This window comes from Archocentrus centrarchus, chromosome 22 (assembly GCF_007364275.1).
Source record: "Archocentrus centrarchus isolate MPI-CPG fArcCen1 chromosome 22, fArcCen1, whole genome shotgun sequence".
In the NCBI taxonomy this organism is placed as follows: domain Eukaryota; kingdom Metazoa; phylum Chordata; class Actinopteri; order Cichliformes; family Cichlidae; genus Archocentrus; species Archocentrus centrarchus.
In genome coordinates, this window is record NC_044367.1 from 3297238 (window position 1) to 3309129 (window position 11892).

General features: G+C 39.9%; 1 protein-coding gene across 1 annotated transcript; it reads left to right on the forward strand.

Annotated features, from left to right (window-relative positions):
• The first annotated feature begins 6605 nt into the window (after positions 1-6605).
• On the forward strand, positions 6606-11861 carry LOC115773081 (dr1-associated corepressor). Its single transcript, XM_030719592.1, has 6 exons — positions 6606-6680; positions 7080-7152; positions 7792-7885; positions 10691-10807; positions 10919-11015; positions 11379-11861. The coding sequence occupies exons 1-6, from the start codon at positions 6639-6641 to the stop codon at positions 11403-11405; spliced, it is 450 nt and encodes a 149-aa protein (XP_030575452.1). The 5' UTR covers positions 6606-6638; the 3' UTR covers positions 11406-11861.
• The last annotated feature ends 31 nt before the right edge of the window (positions 11862-11892 follow it).

Sequence of the window (11892 nt, forward strand, 5' to 3'; positions counted from 1 at the left end):
TTCCATAAACTTCAAAGCACGTTTTATTGAATCTCTTCATTTTGAATGAATTATTTCTCTTGAATTATCTTTTTACAACTCAGTGGCTTTTATTAATAGGATTTTTCATGTAGCTTGGTGGGCATTAACCTCCCAATCCATATTCCAACTTGGATGAAATGTGCTTCATAAATAAATCCACGTTTTTCAATGAAATCCAGCCTCTTAATTTATTTTACGTGCAATTTTGCTTTCTCCTTTTTCACATCTGTGGGAGTTTTTACAATCACTTCACAATATATTTTGGCTTTATTCACCATTCCTCTGCACTACAACTTATTTCAAGCAAATTCATTTATTTAACTGGAGTAATACACAGAGAAAACGGCTGCACAGAGTTAAAGTTAAATTGCAGCTCCTGGTTAGTTCACAAACTGACGCATACATATGTATATACTAGCCACTTCATTAAATACATTGGGTTGGACCCCCTTTTGCTCCCAGAGCTACCTTACCATAATTCTTTGTGGCACAGATTCCATATTGACAGGACAGCGTCACACAGCTGCTGCAGATTTGTCAGCTGCACATCCATGGTGTCCTGTTCCACCACATGTTAAAGGTGCTCTATTGGATTGAGATGTGGTGACTGTGGAGGCCATTTGAGTACAGTGAACTCACTGCCACGTTAAAAAAGTGAACAGTTTGAGATGAATTAATTTTTGTGACATGGGACATTTTCCTGCTGGATGCAGGATGCATACACTGGTCATGAAGGAATGGACAGCAACAATACTCGGCCTGTGGAGTTAAAGCGATGTTCAATTGGTACTAAAGGGCCCAAAGTGGGTCAAGAAAATATCTCCCACACCATTACACCACCATCAGCCTGAACCACTGATGCAAGGCAGGATGGACCCACACTTTTATGTTGTTAATGCCAAATTCTGACCGTGCCATCGTCACAACAGAAAGTGAGACACATCAGACCGGGTAACTCTTCTAATCTACTGTCCACATTTGGTGAGTCTGTATGAACTGTAGCCTCAGTTTCCTTTTCTTAGCTGACAGGTGTGGCACCCTGTGTGGCCTTCTGCTGCTGTAGCCCATCTGCTTCGAGGTTTGATGTGTTGTGCGTTCAGAGATGCTCTTTTGCATACCCTGGTTGTAACAAGTGGTTATTTGAGTTACTGTTGCCTTCCTATCAGCTCTTCCTAGCAGCCCAGCCATTCTCCTCTGACCTCTGCCATCAACAAGACGTTTTCACCGATCTGCTGCTCACTGGATATTTTCTCCTTTTGGACCATTCTCTGTAAAAGCTAGAAAGCTAAGATTTTGGTGCTGCTGAGGCATTACTGAAGCCCAGGTTGCTTTGACAGCAGCCTTCAGCTCATTTGTATTTTTGGGTTGGGCATTTCTCATCTTCCTCTTGACAATGCCTGGCAGACTGTATTGGAACAGTAATAACATCATCAGCAAGCCATTTGGTAGTAGTTTTGGCACTGTGGGCATGTGCAAAGTCCTGCTGGAGAAGGAAATCGACATCTCTGTGAAGCTTGTCAGCAGAAGCACGGAGGGCACTAAAATCTCCTTTTTTCACATTTACTGATTTTTGCATCCTCTTTTCCTCATCCCCTCTGTCCTCATGAAAGAGGAAAAAGGGTCTGCAGGAGGAGCTTAAACCCAGGATGCACAGGTGCACCCTCCTCAGAAGAGTTTCTACATTCAGTGTATAAAAGAGGCATGGCACACAGCTGCAACACACACATACGGGTGAGAGGAGGACTCTTTAAACAAATTATCCATTTATATTTGTCTGTTGTTTCAGTTATCAAGGATGATCAAACTGTCTGCCCTTTACTGTTTCTGTGTCATTAAAAAAAAAAAGGCATCATGTCTTCACAAATCCCACCATACAAAGTTGCCCTGAATATATAACATGAACTCTGTTATATCTGAGGTCATAAAATGCAGCTGTAGTTGGGCTAATAAAACTATTTAGGATGCAGCTGAGTCAAAGATCAAATCAAATTTCCTTGAAATCACTTTAAAATGAAGCAGCAAAGCATTTTGTCAAAGGGCTGCTGGCTCCACTCCTCTCTCCTTGTGTCTCCTCCTCATTTCCTCCACTTGCATCTTTGGTGGGAGGGACTAAGAGGTGAGGAAAGGAGTGTAGGAGAGGAGTCCAGGATGTACAGTCTGAGAAAGGAGCTAAGACAGCCAGCTTTTAAATGCTCCAGGAAGACTGGCCTGCTGCTCTAAGTTGCACTGACCAACTCCACCTCTTAAGGACCTGCAAGCCAACAGAGAAGGCTTTTTTTTTCTTTGTCATTTTTCTCATTTGTGTCTCCCCAGCCCTTTGTCCTCCCTCCTTGCCATAGAATGACAGCAGAGTCATGTTTGTAGTCCTGTGCAGACACGTGTAGACTTATAGGTTAGAAGGCAACAAAGATTATGACTATTTATAATTCCAGTGAACAAAACTATGAGTTCAGGGATTCCAAACTCTCTGTTGAGTCTTTATTCAACACCAAAGCTGTCCACCAGGTGGAGTTACAAAACACAAGCACAACAATCTTCTTCCTATCTATTTTTGACATTTGTGCATCCTAACCAAAATATTTCTCTCATCTTTAAGGCTAATTTTTATCAGTCACGCAGTAAACGTGCTGTCATGGGCTCTTTGACCCAGAACTATTGAGGCAGATGACGACCCAGAGGAAGTATGCTTCTGTCAGAGGCTTCTCTTTATGGTTGGCCAAATGCATGCTCACAGTGGGATTAAAAAAAATGTGTTGCTGGCATCAATTTCATAATGCCCATACATATATAAATGATATCACTGCCATATAGAGAAGAGGCATTCACACAGACCTGAGTGACCATTTAAACTCACATCAATATCAAACGATGATCGAATAATTTGAAGCTGTAGTTATTTTGATCTTTGAGCTTTAGAGAAAGTGATTTGAACATGTATGCAGCAAGCAGAACAGCTTTAAAAGGCACGTTACATTCAAACATTTAAATTTAATGAAGCTAAAAGAAAGGAGTAACTGAAGGCTATGTGTGAGTAACATCCTCTAGGGTTAGGATTAGCGTTTTGGTTAAGTTACATGCACCTGAGGAGGGGAGAGTGGGAGATGGAGGTAAACTAGTTTTTGATGTTTACACGATAAGTTCACTGACCATTTTATACAGAGCCCAGCTAAGCTTTCCAAGAGGACCACGTGACTTCATGCGCAGCTGAGGAACTTTACTTGGGAAACAGGAACTCAGATCCCCACCTGCAGGATTCTCAAGATCCAAATGCCCCCTCAAAAACGGCCTCAAAAACGGCTGAACATTGATGATCAGTTAACTATTACTTTTGCTCACCTGGCACCTTTGATTACCTTTAGACTTGGCTCAATGCTTGCAGGCATTTTGAATTAGGGCTGTGATATTTACCTGCAAGTCTTAACAGAAAATCAATCACAGCTCTTGTTTTTACACAGGCTGCAGTTTATTTTATGTGTGGAGTCGCACATGGTGAACTAGTCTGAAATTTTATTTGAAAAGAATGCAGTGAAATGTATGAATTTTTTTAGCTGAGAGCGACAGGCAGTCGCAGAAGCAGAAAATGAGCCGATTTTGCGGTGCTGCTTTCCAACTGCACGCAGCCTAAATCATATATTCTTATGATCCAAAATCCTATGCAGGCTGTATAGAGTTATTTTGACTGAAATAATACCAGATTAAAAGTTCTTCTTCTTCTTCCCTGAAAGCATAGCCTGAATAAATGTTCCAGGTTATAGCAGACTAAAATCTAAACTATTTGAGACCAGAAGTGTTGGCACAAAGATAAAATACACAGACTACCACTATTTACAGTAGACATGGTACAAATATGTTTTCAAATGAAAGAATATGCATACATTAAGTCAAAATAAAAGTCGTCCTGCTGGTGTTGAAGCGTTATTGGCGCTGTATAGTCTTTTCAGTGAGTACTGATTAACCTTATCTGATTAACCTTTGCAGTCATTAGTGAAGTCAGAGTGGCCCAGGCAGAGTGATACTTTGTAGAAGATCAATAGGTCACTGCAAATGGAAATATCTGTGTTTTCTGGGTAGTCTTTAGTCCAGCTGATAGTCTGAACTGCTACCATGGTGCCTTAAAAAGAAAAAAAACAAACTGTGAAGTGTAAAGAAGCAAAATGATGAGGTTTAAAATGTGTACATAAACTTGTGTGAGAGAACTTTCAGTGTACAAGACATCTTGTAGCCAAGAGAAAACTTGAAATGTCCTTATTTAATGAGGGAAAATGAAAAGATGGGGTTTTTTTTCTGCTAAGGAGATCATGTTTTTGGTAGTACTTGCATGTCATTCTGACTGTAAACACGATGGCTCAAAAAGTTTTGAATGAATTCTGATAAAACTTTGTAGGGGTGCAGAGTGGGTTCATGTTAACAATCCATTAAACTTACATCCACCGAGGTCTCCAAGGTCAACTCAGTGATTTATTGGTCAAAAACTGACAAAAAGCCTTATAGCTTATAAACGATGATTCTTACAACTGTGGTGTGTATTGTCAACATATAGAAAGTACCATATAAAGATTTAAAACATCATGTCACATTTGACCTCTGACCTCTCCTTCAAGGTCAAAGGTCTGCAACCATCTCAAAGTGTTTAAAAGAACAAAGAAAAGAAAATGAATATGTACAAAATACAAAACTATTCCCTTAAAAGTAAATTCTGCCCAGAGGGTGAGCTGCCTCGGTCGAGGTTTGTGCTCTCCCAATAATTCTTGTTTATTTGTTTATTTTAAGAAACCAACATATAGTTATATTATAGGTCTTAATATACTGTATGTCTGAATGGGATTTCAACACAAAACTGAACAGGAATTGCAGTGATGAATAGTCTGATAGTTTCCAGTACAATTTTTCTGTAAAGTTTAAAGTAAAGTAGAAAAACAAAGCTCATGTTCCGCTAACAAAATGTGATCTTGGTCTTTAGTGTACAAACATAACTAATGTGTATATTTTCTGGCAGTAGTCTTATTTAAAATTCATACATCCACCCATTTTCTTAAGTGTACAAAGGGCCGTAGGGGAGAGCCATGTTTTGTAACCCACAACTGTTGTGTCAGTGAACAAAGCCACTGTGCTAACCGCTGCACCACTGTGCAGCCCTAATTTAGAACATTTATGAAAGTGAGAGCATAAATATTTTTCAAATACAACAGCTGTAAAAATGGTAAAACTCAAGGCAAAAAGAACATCTATGTATATATCTGGATTCATAGCGGGAAACTTTGTGGAAATTGAATTGTTATTTGTTAAATGTTTTAAATATTTGTTATTATTCAACATGTTAGCTGTAACTCAAATCAATAGAAAAAAATAGATGAATTCTATTAAAAATCAAATGATGGCTATATTTTGTACAAGTAACACTGTGAGGAATCTTGGGATCATTTTTGACCAGAATATGTCCATCCATCCATTCATTTTCTTCCTCTTATCCCCAGCCACCTCCTCCAGCTTGTCCGGGTGGACCCCAAGGCGTTCTCTCCAACGTGTCCTAAGTCTGCCCTGGAGCCTCTTCTCATTAGGACATGCTTGGAACACCTCACCCAAGAGGCACCCAGGACGCATCCTGGTCAGATGCCCGAACGACCTCAACTGGCTCCTTTCGATGTGGAGGAACAGCAGATCTACTCTGAGCCCCTCCTGAATGGCTGCACTCCTCACCCTCATCCTCTCCTTCAGTGCACATATTATATAAATTTGTAGCACTGCTATTTGTGCATTTGTGTAATATCTCTAAAATTAGAAACATCCTGTCTCAGAGTGATGTTAAAAGCTAATTCATGCATTTATTATTTATATATTCAGCTTTCACACCCCTCTTCAGTGGAACCAGCTCCCAGTTTAGATTCAGGAGACAGACACCCTCTCTATTCTAAGATTAGGCTTAAAACTTTGGATCAGGTGACCCTGAACCATCCCTTAGTTACACTGCCTAGGCTGCTGGGGGACTCCCACGAAGCACTATTTCTGCTTCACTCACCTCTTTTCTGTGTTTATACCCCACTCTGCATTTAATCATTAGTTATTAATCTCCGTCTTTTGTCCTGTCTCTCTCCCCTCAACCCTCAACCTTCAGATGACTGCCCTTACCTGAGCCTGGCTCTGCCAGAGGTTTCTTCCTGTTAAAAGGGAGTTTTTCCTTCCCACTGTCGCCAAGTGTTTGCTTATCAATAATCATCTGATCGTTGAGGTTTCTTTCTGATATTGTATGGTCTTTACCTTGCAATGTAAAATGCTATGAGGCAACTGTTGTTGTGATTTTCTGCTATATAAATAAAAGTGAATTAAATGTTGGATAAGTGGACGAGAATATATGGATGAATGGCTAAATGTTATTTAATGTACTAATCATTACCTAAATGTTATTTAATATTAAATCATTTTTATCACGAGTAGGTGTGATGACGTCATTATCGGGGTCAGGAGTGGTTGACCTCAGGTGTGCGTTTTTTTTTTTTTTTCTTTTCTGGGTCATTTTTTTCCAGGGTTCTTCCTGCTGAAGGTAAACAAATGGACGCAGCAGCGATTTGCAGTAAAAACATGAAAAATGTGACGGAGCGGCGCGGAATAAAGCGACTAAAATGCCCGGACAGAAGAGAAGATATAACGTACGCTTCCCTCCAGTGAGTAGGAATTTCAATGTGGAAAATTAAAGCTATGAAACAGTCACACAAAACGAGCTAACAGGTAAATCATTCGTGTGACAAACGCTGCATTCAAGGACTGTTGGAAATTATGTTTGTTAGAAGCTATCAAACTACGAGATCTGTTCAAAATGATTTAACTCTACTCTTGTGTTTTTTTTATGTATGTAGGCCTACTTTGAAATATAAGCAGTTGTTACTGATATACATGTCTAACTTTGGTTCTCACAAATGAACCACTAATAAAAACAACTGCAGTTACTATTAACAGTTATTTCGTCAGTAGCATTCAGTTCACTGATTGCTACTCAATGCACCGTAACTTCGTGTGTTTGTAATGGCCGTGAACAGTTGTAAACTCTCTGATACTGTTGCCAGAGGCGCATCAAAAAAATCATGCAGAAGAACACGGAGGTGGGACGGATGGCGATGGCGGTTCCTGTGATCATTTGTATCCTTCGTGAGTTAAAACTCAGCGCTGCGGAAGCGGCACCATCCGTCAGCTTCTCCTGAGCCACTTGGAAGCATGCTGGGAATTGTAGTCTCTGATGTATTCATGTACCAAGCGCTTAGCAAAATGCCCGAAGTGTCCTAAGGCTTCACTGCTGAACCAAGCAGTTCAGTTTAAAAACAGAAACGGTTGTAGTTTTGATGATTGCTTCTTCTCTTTCTTTATATTTTACTAGGTCTTTGTCTCAAATCTTGTTAACGAAACACAGAACAAACGACATCTTTAGCAACAATCGTTTGAGGTATTGGACAGTGAGTAGACTAAATTAAAGTGGCTTTATGAATATTTTATATTAAATCTCAAGTATCATTGTTTCTCCTGTAGAGTATTTTGATGGAATGATACTGAAATTTGGTCTCTTAAGGTTCAACACACTTGCTTTTAATTTAACACACACAATGGCTTCACAATAAATTGTTCAGTATATTGATGCATCCCTCCAGACTGTTTTCTGCTGTGACTGTGGAGATGATTAATATAAAGCCAGTGTTAAGAAGAAACAGTGTCATGTCAAAGTGGACATGTAAATATGTGCTGAAGGTGTTGTAGAGCTGTGAAATCCCATACTGCATCGATCAGCTCGGGCGCTGGAGATATTCCTGAAGTCTCTGCTGACCAAAACCTGCGTGATAACGGAGTCAAAGCTCAGCACTGTTGTGTCTGTGGCTCACATGTAAGTAAGGCTGTGCTATTTGAGCTCAAGAACATAAAACTGTCAATTAATCAGGACTGATCCATCCGTGATGCTAAAATAATGGTGTACGTTATGTACTACTTTAGATATAGGGTAGCTTTTACATTCATGTACCTCATAGCATCACTAAATACCTACAGCGCTGAGGGAAGGACACATGATATTGTGAACTCCACTAAAGATTTGACAGTCCACTGAGTGACATGAAGTTAGAGTTTTCTTACTATGGCAGCTGTATTTTCATAATTGCTTTGTATTTCACTTCAGGGAGGAACAACAATTTAATAACTGTCTGATCCATTCACTAAATTGTTGCTCCCCCCGAAGTGAAATACACAAAAGTCATTTTTCTGTCCTGTCTTTGTGTTGGGGATAATTTCTTAATTAATGAAGTTACTGCTGTTGTGCCACGCATGTAAATGCATGCAACACTCTCACTTTGGAAATGCTCATAGATGGATCCTGCAGCTGTCTGATACAGGAGGTTTGTGTAAATCTAGAAGAAAGACTTCCAGAAACAGCTGGAAGCAATAAACTAAAATCAGCTCTTATAGTCTGAGTCTGGCTCCCCTAATCTGTTGCAGGCTCTGTCTTCACCTCCTAATGTAGAACTTTAGGAGCACAGAGAATGAGGGAGACATTTCAAATAGCTCTATGTGTGCCTTTGACCACTAAAGGCACCCAAACTGTGTCTTTTGTAAAGATATAGAAGAGATATGTGCAGTTAGAATTCTGTGTGTATCTAACCATATAATAGTGTTTCATTATGTTTTTTATCCAGGTACGCTTTTACTGCATTGACGGTGTGTTAGGAATCATCGTCATGCTGAAAAATGAAATGTTGCCAAATGTTGTAGCTTTGGTATTGTATGGTGGATCAAAATTTGATGGTAGTTTTCTGTGTTCATAATTCCAAGATCCCCAACACAATGCAGCCCCAAACCATGACAGAGCCTTTTTTAAAAACCTTTATTTTACCAGGTAAAATGTTTGAGAACCACTTCTCATTTTCAATCATGACCTGACCGAGAGGCCCCAAGACAAATAGGTCCACAACACGTAGATACACATAAACATAAAAATATAAACATACTAAGGATAAAATAAAAAAATCACAGATTAACATGGAGCAAGCCTGTAAATCATGAGAACTGAATAAGAAGCAGGAGTGCGAAGAATAGGTGAGTTAGCATTAAAGTTAGAGAGGGGAAAGTAGTGTGTGTGTGATTGTATAATGTATGAATATTTGTATTCTTAAGTGTGTATGAATTATAGGGGAAAGTGTGTGTGTGTGTGCGTGCGGACGAGTATGTACATTAGTGTGATCTGGGGTGATCAGCAAGACCAAGAGTCAACTATAATCTGTTCAATTTTAAGCATGAAAGTACTGTGAGGTGCTAAAGTTGCAAGTTTGAGGGTTCTTTGTAAAGTGTTCCAGTCATTTGCTGCTGCAAAGTGAAAGGAATTGCAGCCAAAAACAGTAGATGTATTGGGAGCTTGATGTATTCACTTGAGCTTGTACGATATTTATTATGGGCTACATGAAGCAGAGACGACAGATAAGGTGGTGTCTGCCCAGGATTGTCTTATAGACGAAGTGAAACCAGTGACGGAGCCGCCGGATATGAAGCAAGGGCCAGCCCACCAGTTTAGAGGTCACAGTGATGAGTGGAAAGGTGCATTAGTGGCGAAGCAGGTGGCTGAGTGATGAAGGTGATGTTGCCATAGTCCAGAATTGGGAGCATCGTCATACAATTCACTGTTGTATGTCTCCAGAAATCTTCCATACATACCGACAGTGATTTGAACCAAAAATTTTAACTTTGTATTCATCACTCCAGCAGACCTGATGGCACTGATTTTTCAGTCCGCTCTTGTGTAATTTGGCGTACCTCAGCCTTTTCTCCTCGTTTCCCTTTGTTAAGCATGGCCTGAGGCCATTTCTGATGAGGCTTTAGTGAACAGTAGATGGACCAACTGTAGGACCAGATGCATCTCTCAGGTCCTGGGTCAGGTCTTTACTGAAATTATTTTCCCTATTTCTGAGGGACATAACTTTCAGTTGCTGTTCATCAGCTGTAGATTTTAGGCCTGCCACTACTTCTTTTGTCCTCCACCTGTCCAGTTTCCTCAAATTTTTCAAGGGCACACTGCACACCTTGTAAATGTATGCCAAGTTTGCAGTTAATAGTTGCACCTTGTTGGTGCAAAAATACTGTTTTCTGTGTTAGCCTTGCAGTAGACTGGCAACCTGTCCAGGGTGTACCCTGCCTCTTGCGCTATGGCAGCTGGGATAGGCTCCAGCCCAACCACCACCCTGAATTGGATAAGTGGGAAAAAAAAATGGATGGATAGCCTGTAAAGTTCTCTTATTTCCTTTCTCTTAAGTTATCTTTGAGAACTTTTTGGAGATTCAAATTAAAAAAAGGGAACAAATTGTGCTTTTGCCACAGGCTGCTAGTAACAAAGTGTCTTAAGATACAATTTAAAATTTGTCCTTTTGTAAGTTGTCTATTATGTGTATACACAACACTGGTTCATGCCTTGAGTTAGGGGCCTTGTTATGGCTCAGGTCAGGTACAAGGACTGGACTGAAAATGAGTGAAAAAGCAGCCAAAGAAAAACTATGAAAGATCTTCAGAAAAAGTAAAGCTAATTAATCAGCATACCGTCAGGCTGTCCTTTATTTTTCTTTAGCATTTGGTACCCAGTTCACATGTACAGTATATGAGTGAAGAGTATGAAGAGTGGACATATAACTTATTAATTTTTTTGCTTTTATAGGAAGCAATGCATAGAGTCTGAAAAGCTCTTCCACTTTCTCAAAGACTTGGTGGCACAACCCACACCTACAGCAGCCCAGAAGGACAACAGAGGCATGAGTATGTGGCCTTTATACAGGTAGAGAATGCACCTTTAATGTCAGTGTAACTATTTCCTTCTCAAACAAAGCTGAAAGTACTCCCACTATTATAAAAGTCCCATTATAATTGACCTGTTCTTTGTTTCAAGGCGCCAACAGCATGAAGTTTCTGTTAAAAAAACAACTGAAGCAGGAGCAATGGCGCCGCAAGCTAGCCTCGACTCATTCGATGACTCAAGCGCCAGCGTAAGTATTGTTTCTAAAAACAGTATTACTCCCACTCACATTCAGTAACTCACAGGCAAAAGAAACCAATCAGCTCTCAGAGTGTGTGCGCGAGACACTTGGTACAAGCTACAATAGCGACTCCGTGAGGCCGTAATGATAACTGCACTCCAGAAAACAAAATTGTGGCGTGGATCAGAAATTGAAGAGAACTTTTTAGCTCAGCGGTGTTTGTCGTGGTTGTGGTGATCTGTGGCATAAAGAGTGAAGAAAGGGAAAACACACTTATGCAGTACTCAGAAGTACTTATGACTAACTTCACATTTTGAGGATTAAATAATATTCCTTCTTGTTTCAGTTAGTCATTTCCTCTCCTTCTTCCAGGAGTCGGAGCTCTACATCTGCTTATGACTGTGCCTGTACACCCAGCAGAATCTGCTGTGAACACACAGCCGCGCCTCATTTCAGTGTTACTTCTGGGGTTTTTTGTTTTGGGGGGGGGGGAGCTAGGTCAAGACCAGCTTTTGGAGATAATTTATTTTCTTGAGAGGAAAGGATCTTTGTTTGGAGCAGATTCATTTTAGGATCACTTAAATCCTTTGAAGTTTGTACTGTGTTTCTGTTGATTATGAAATTGTGTTTGTATAACACACTTAACAGCACATGCTTGGATAATGATGTTATTTAAATCACAATATTCAGTTTGAGATCATTCTGGAAGACGTTTAGTGTGCTACTTTTCTTTTTACCATATTTTGAAGATGCATATTTGATACAAATTAGACGCTCTCACAGTGGAGTACTTTATTCTTTGTAAGCTTTTTTCTGTTTTCCAGTAAGAGTCATGGGATGTGCAGCGATCTTTAAAACCAAACTAAGTGCTTATTTTAATAAATAG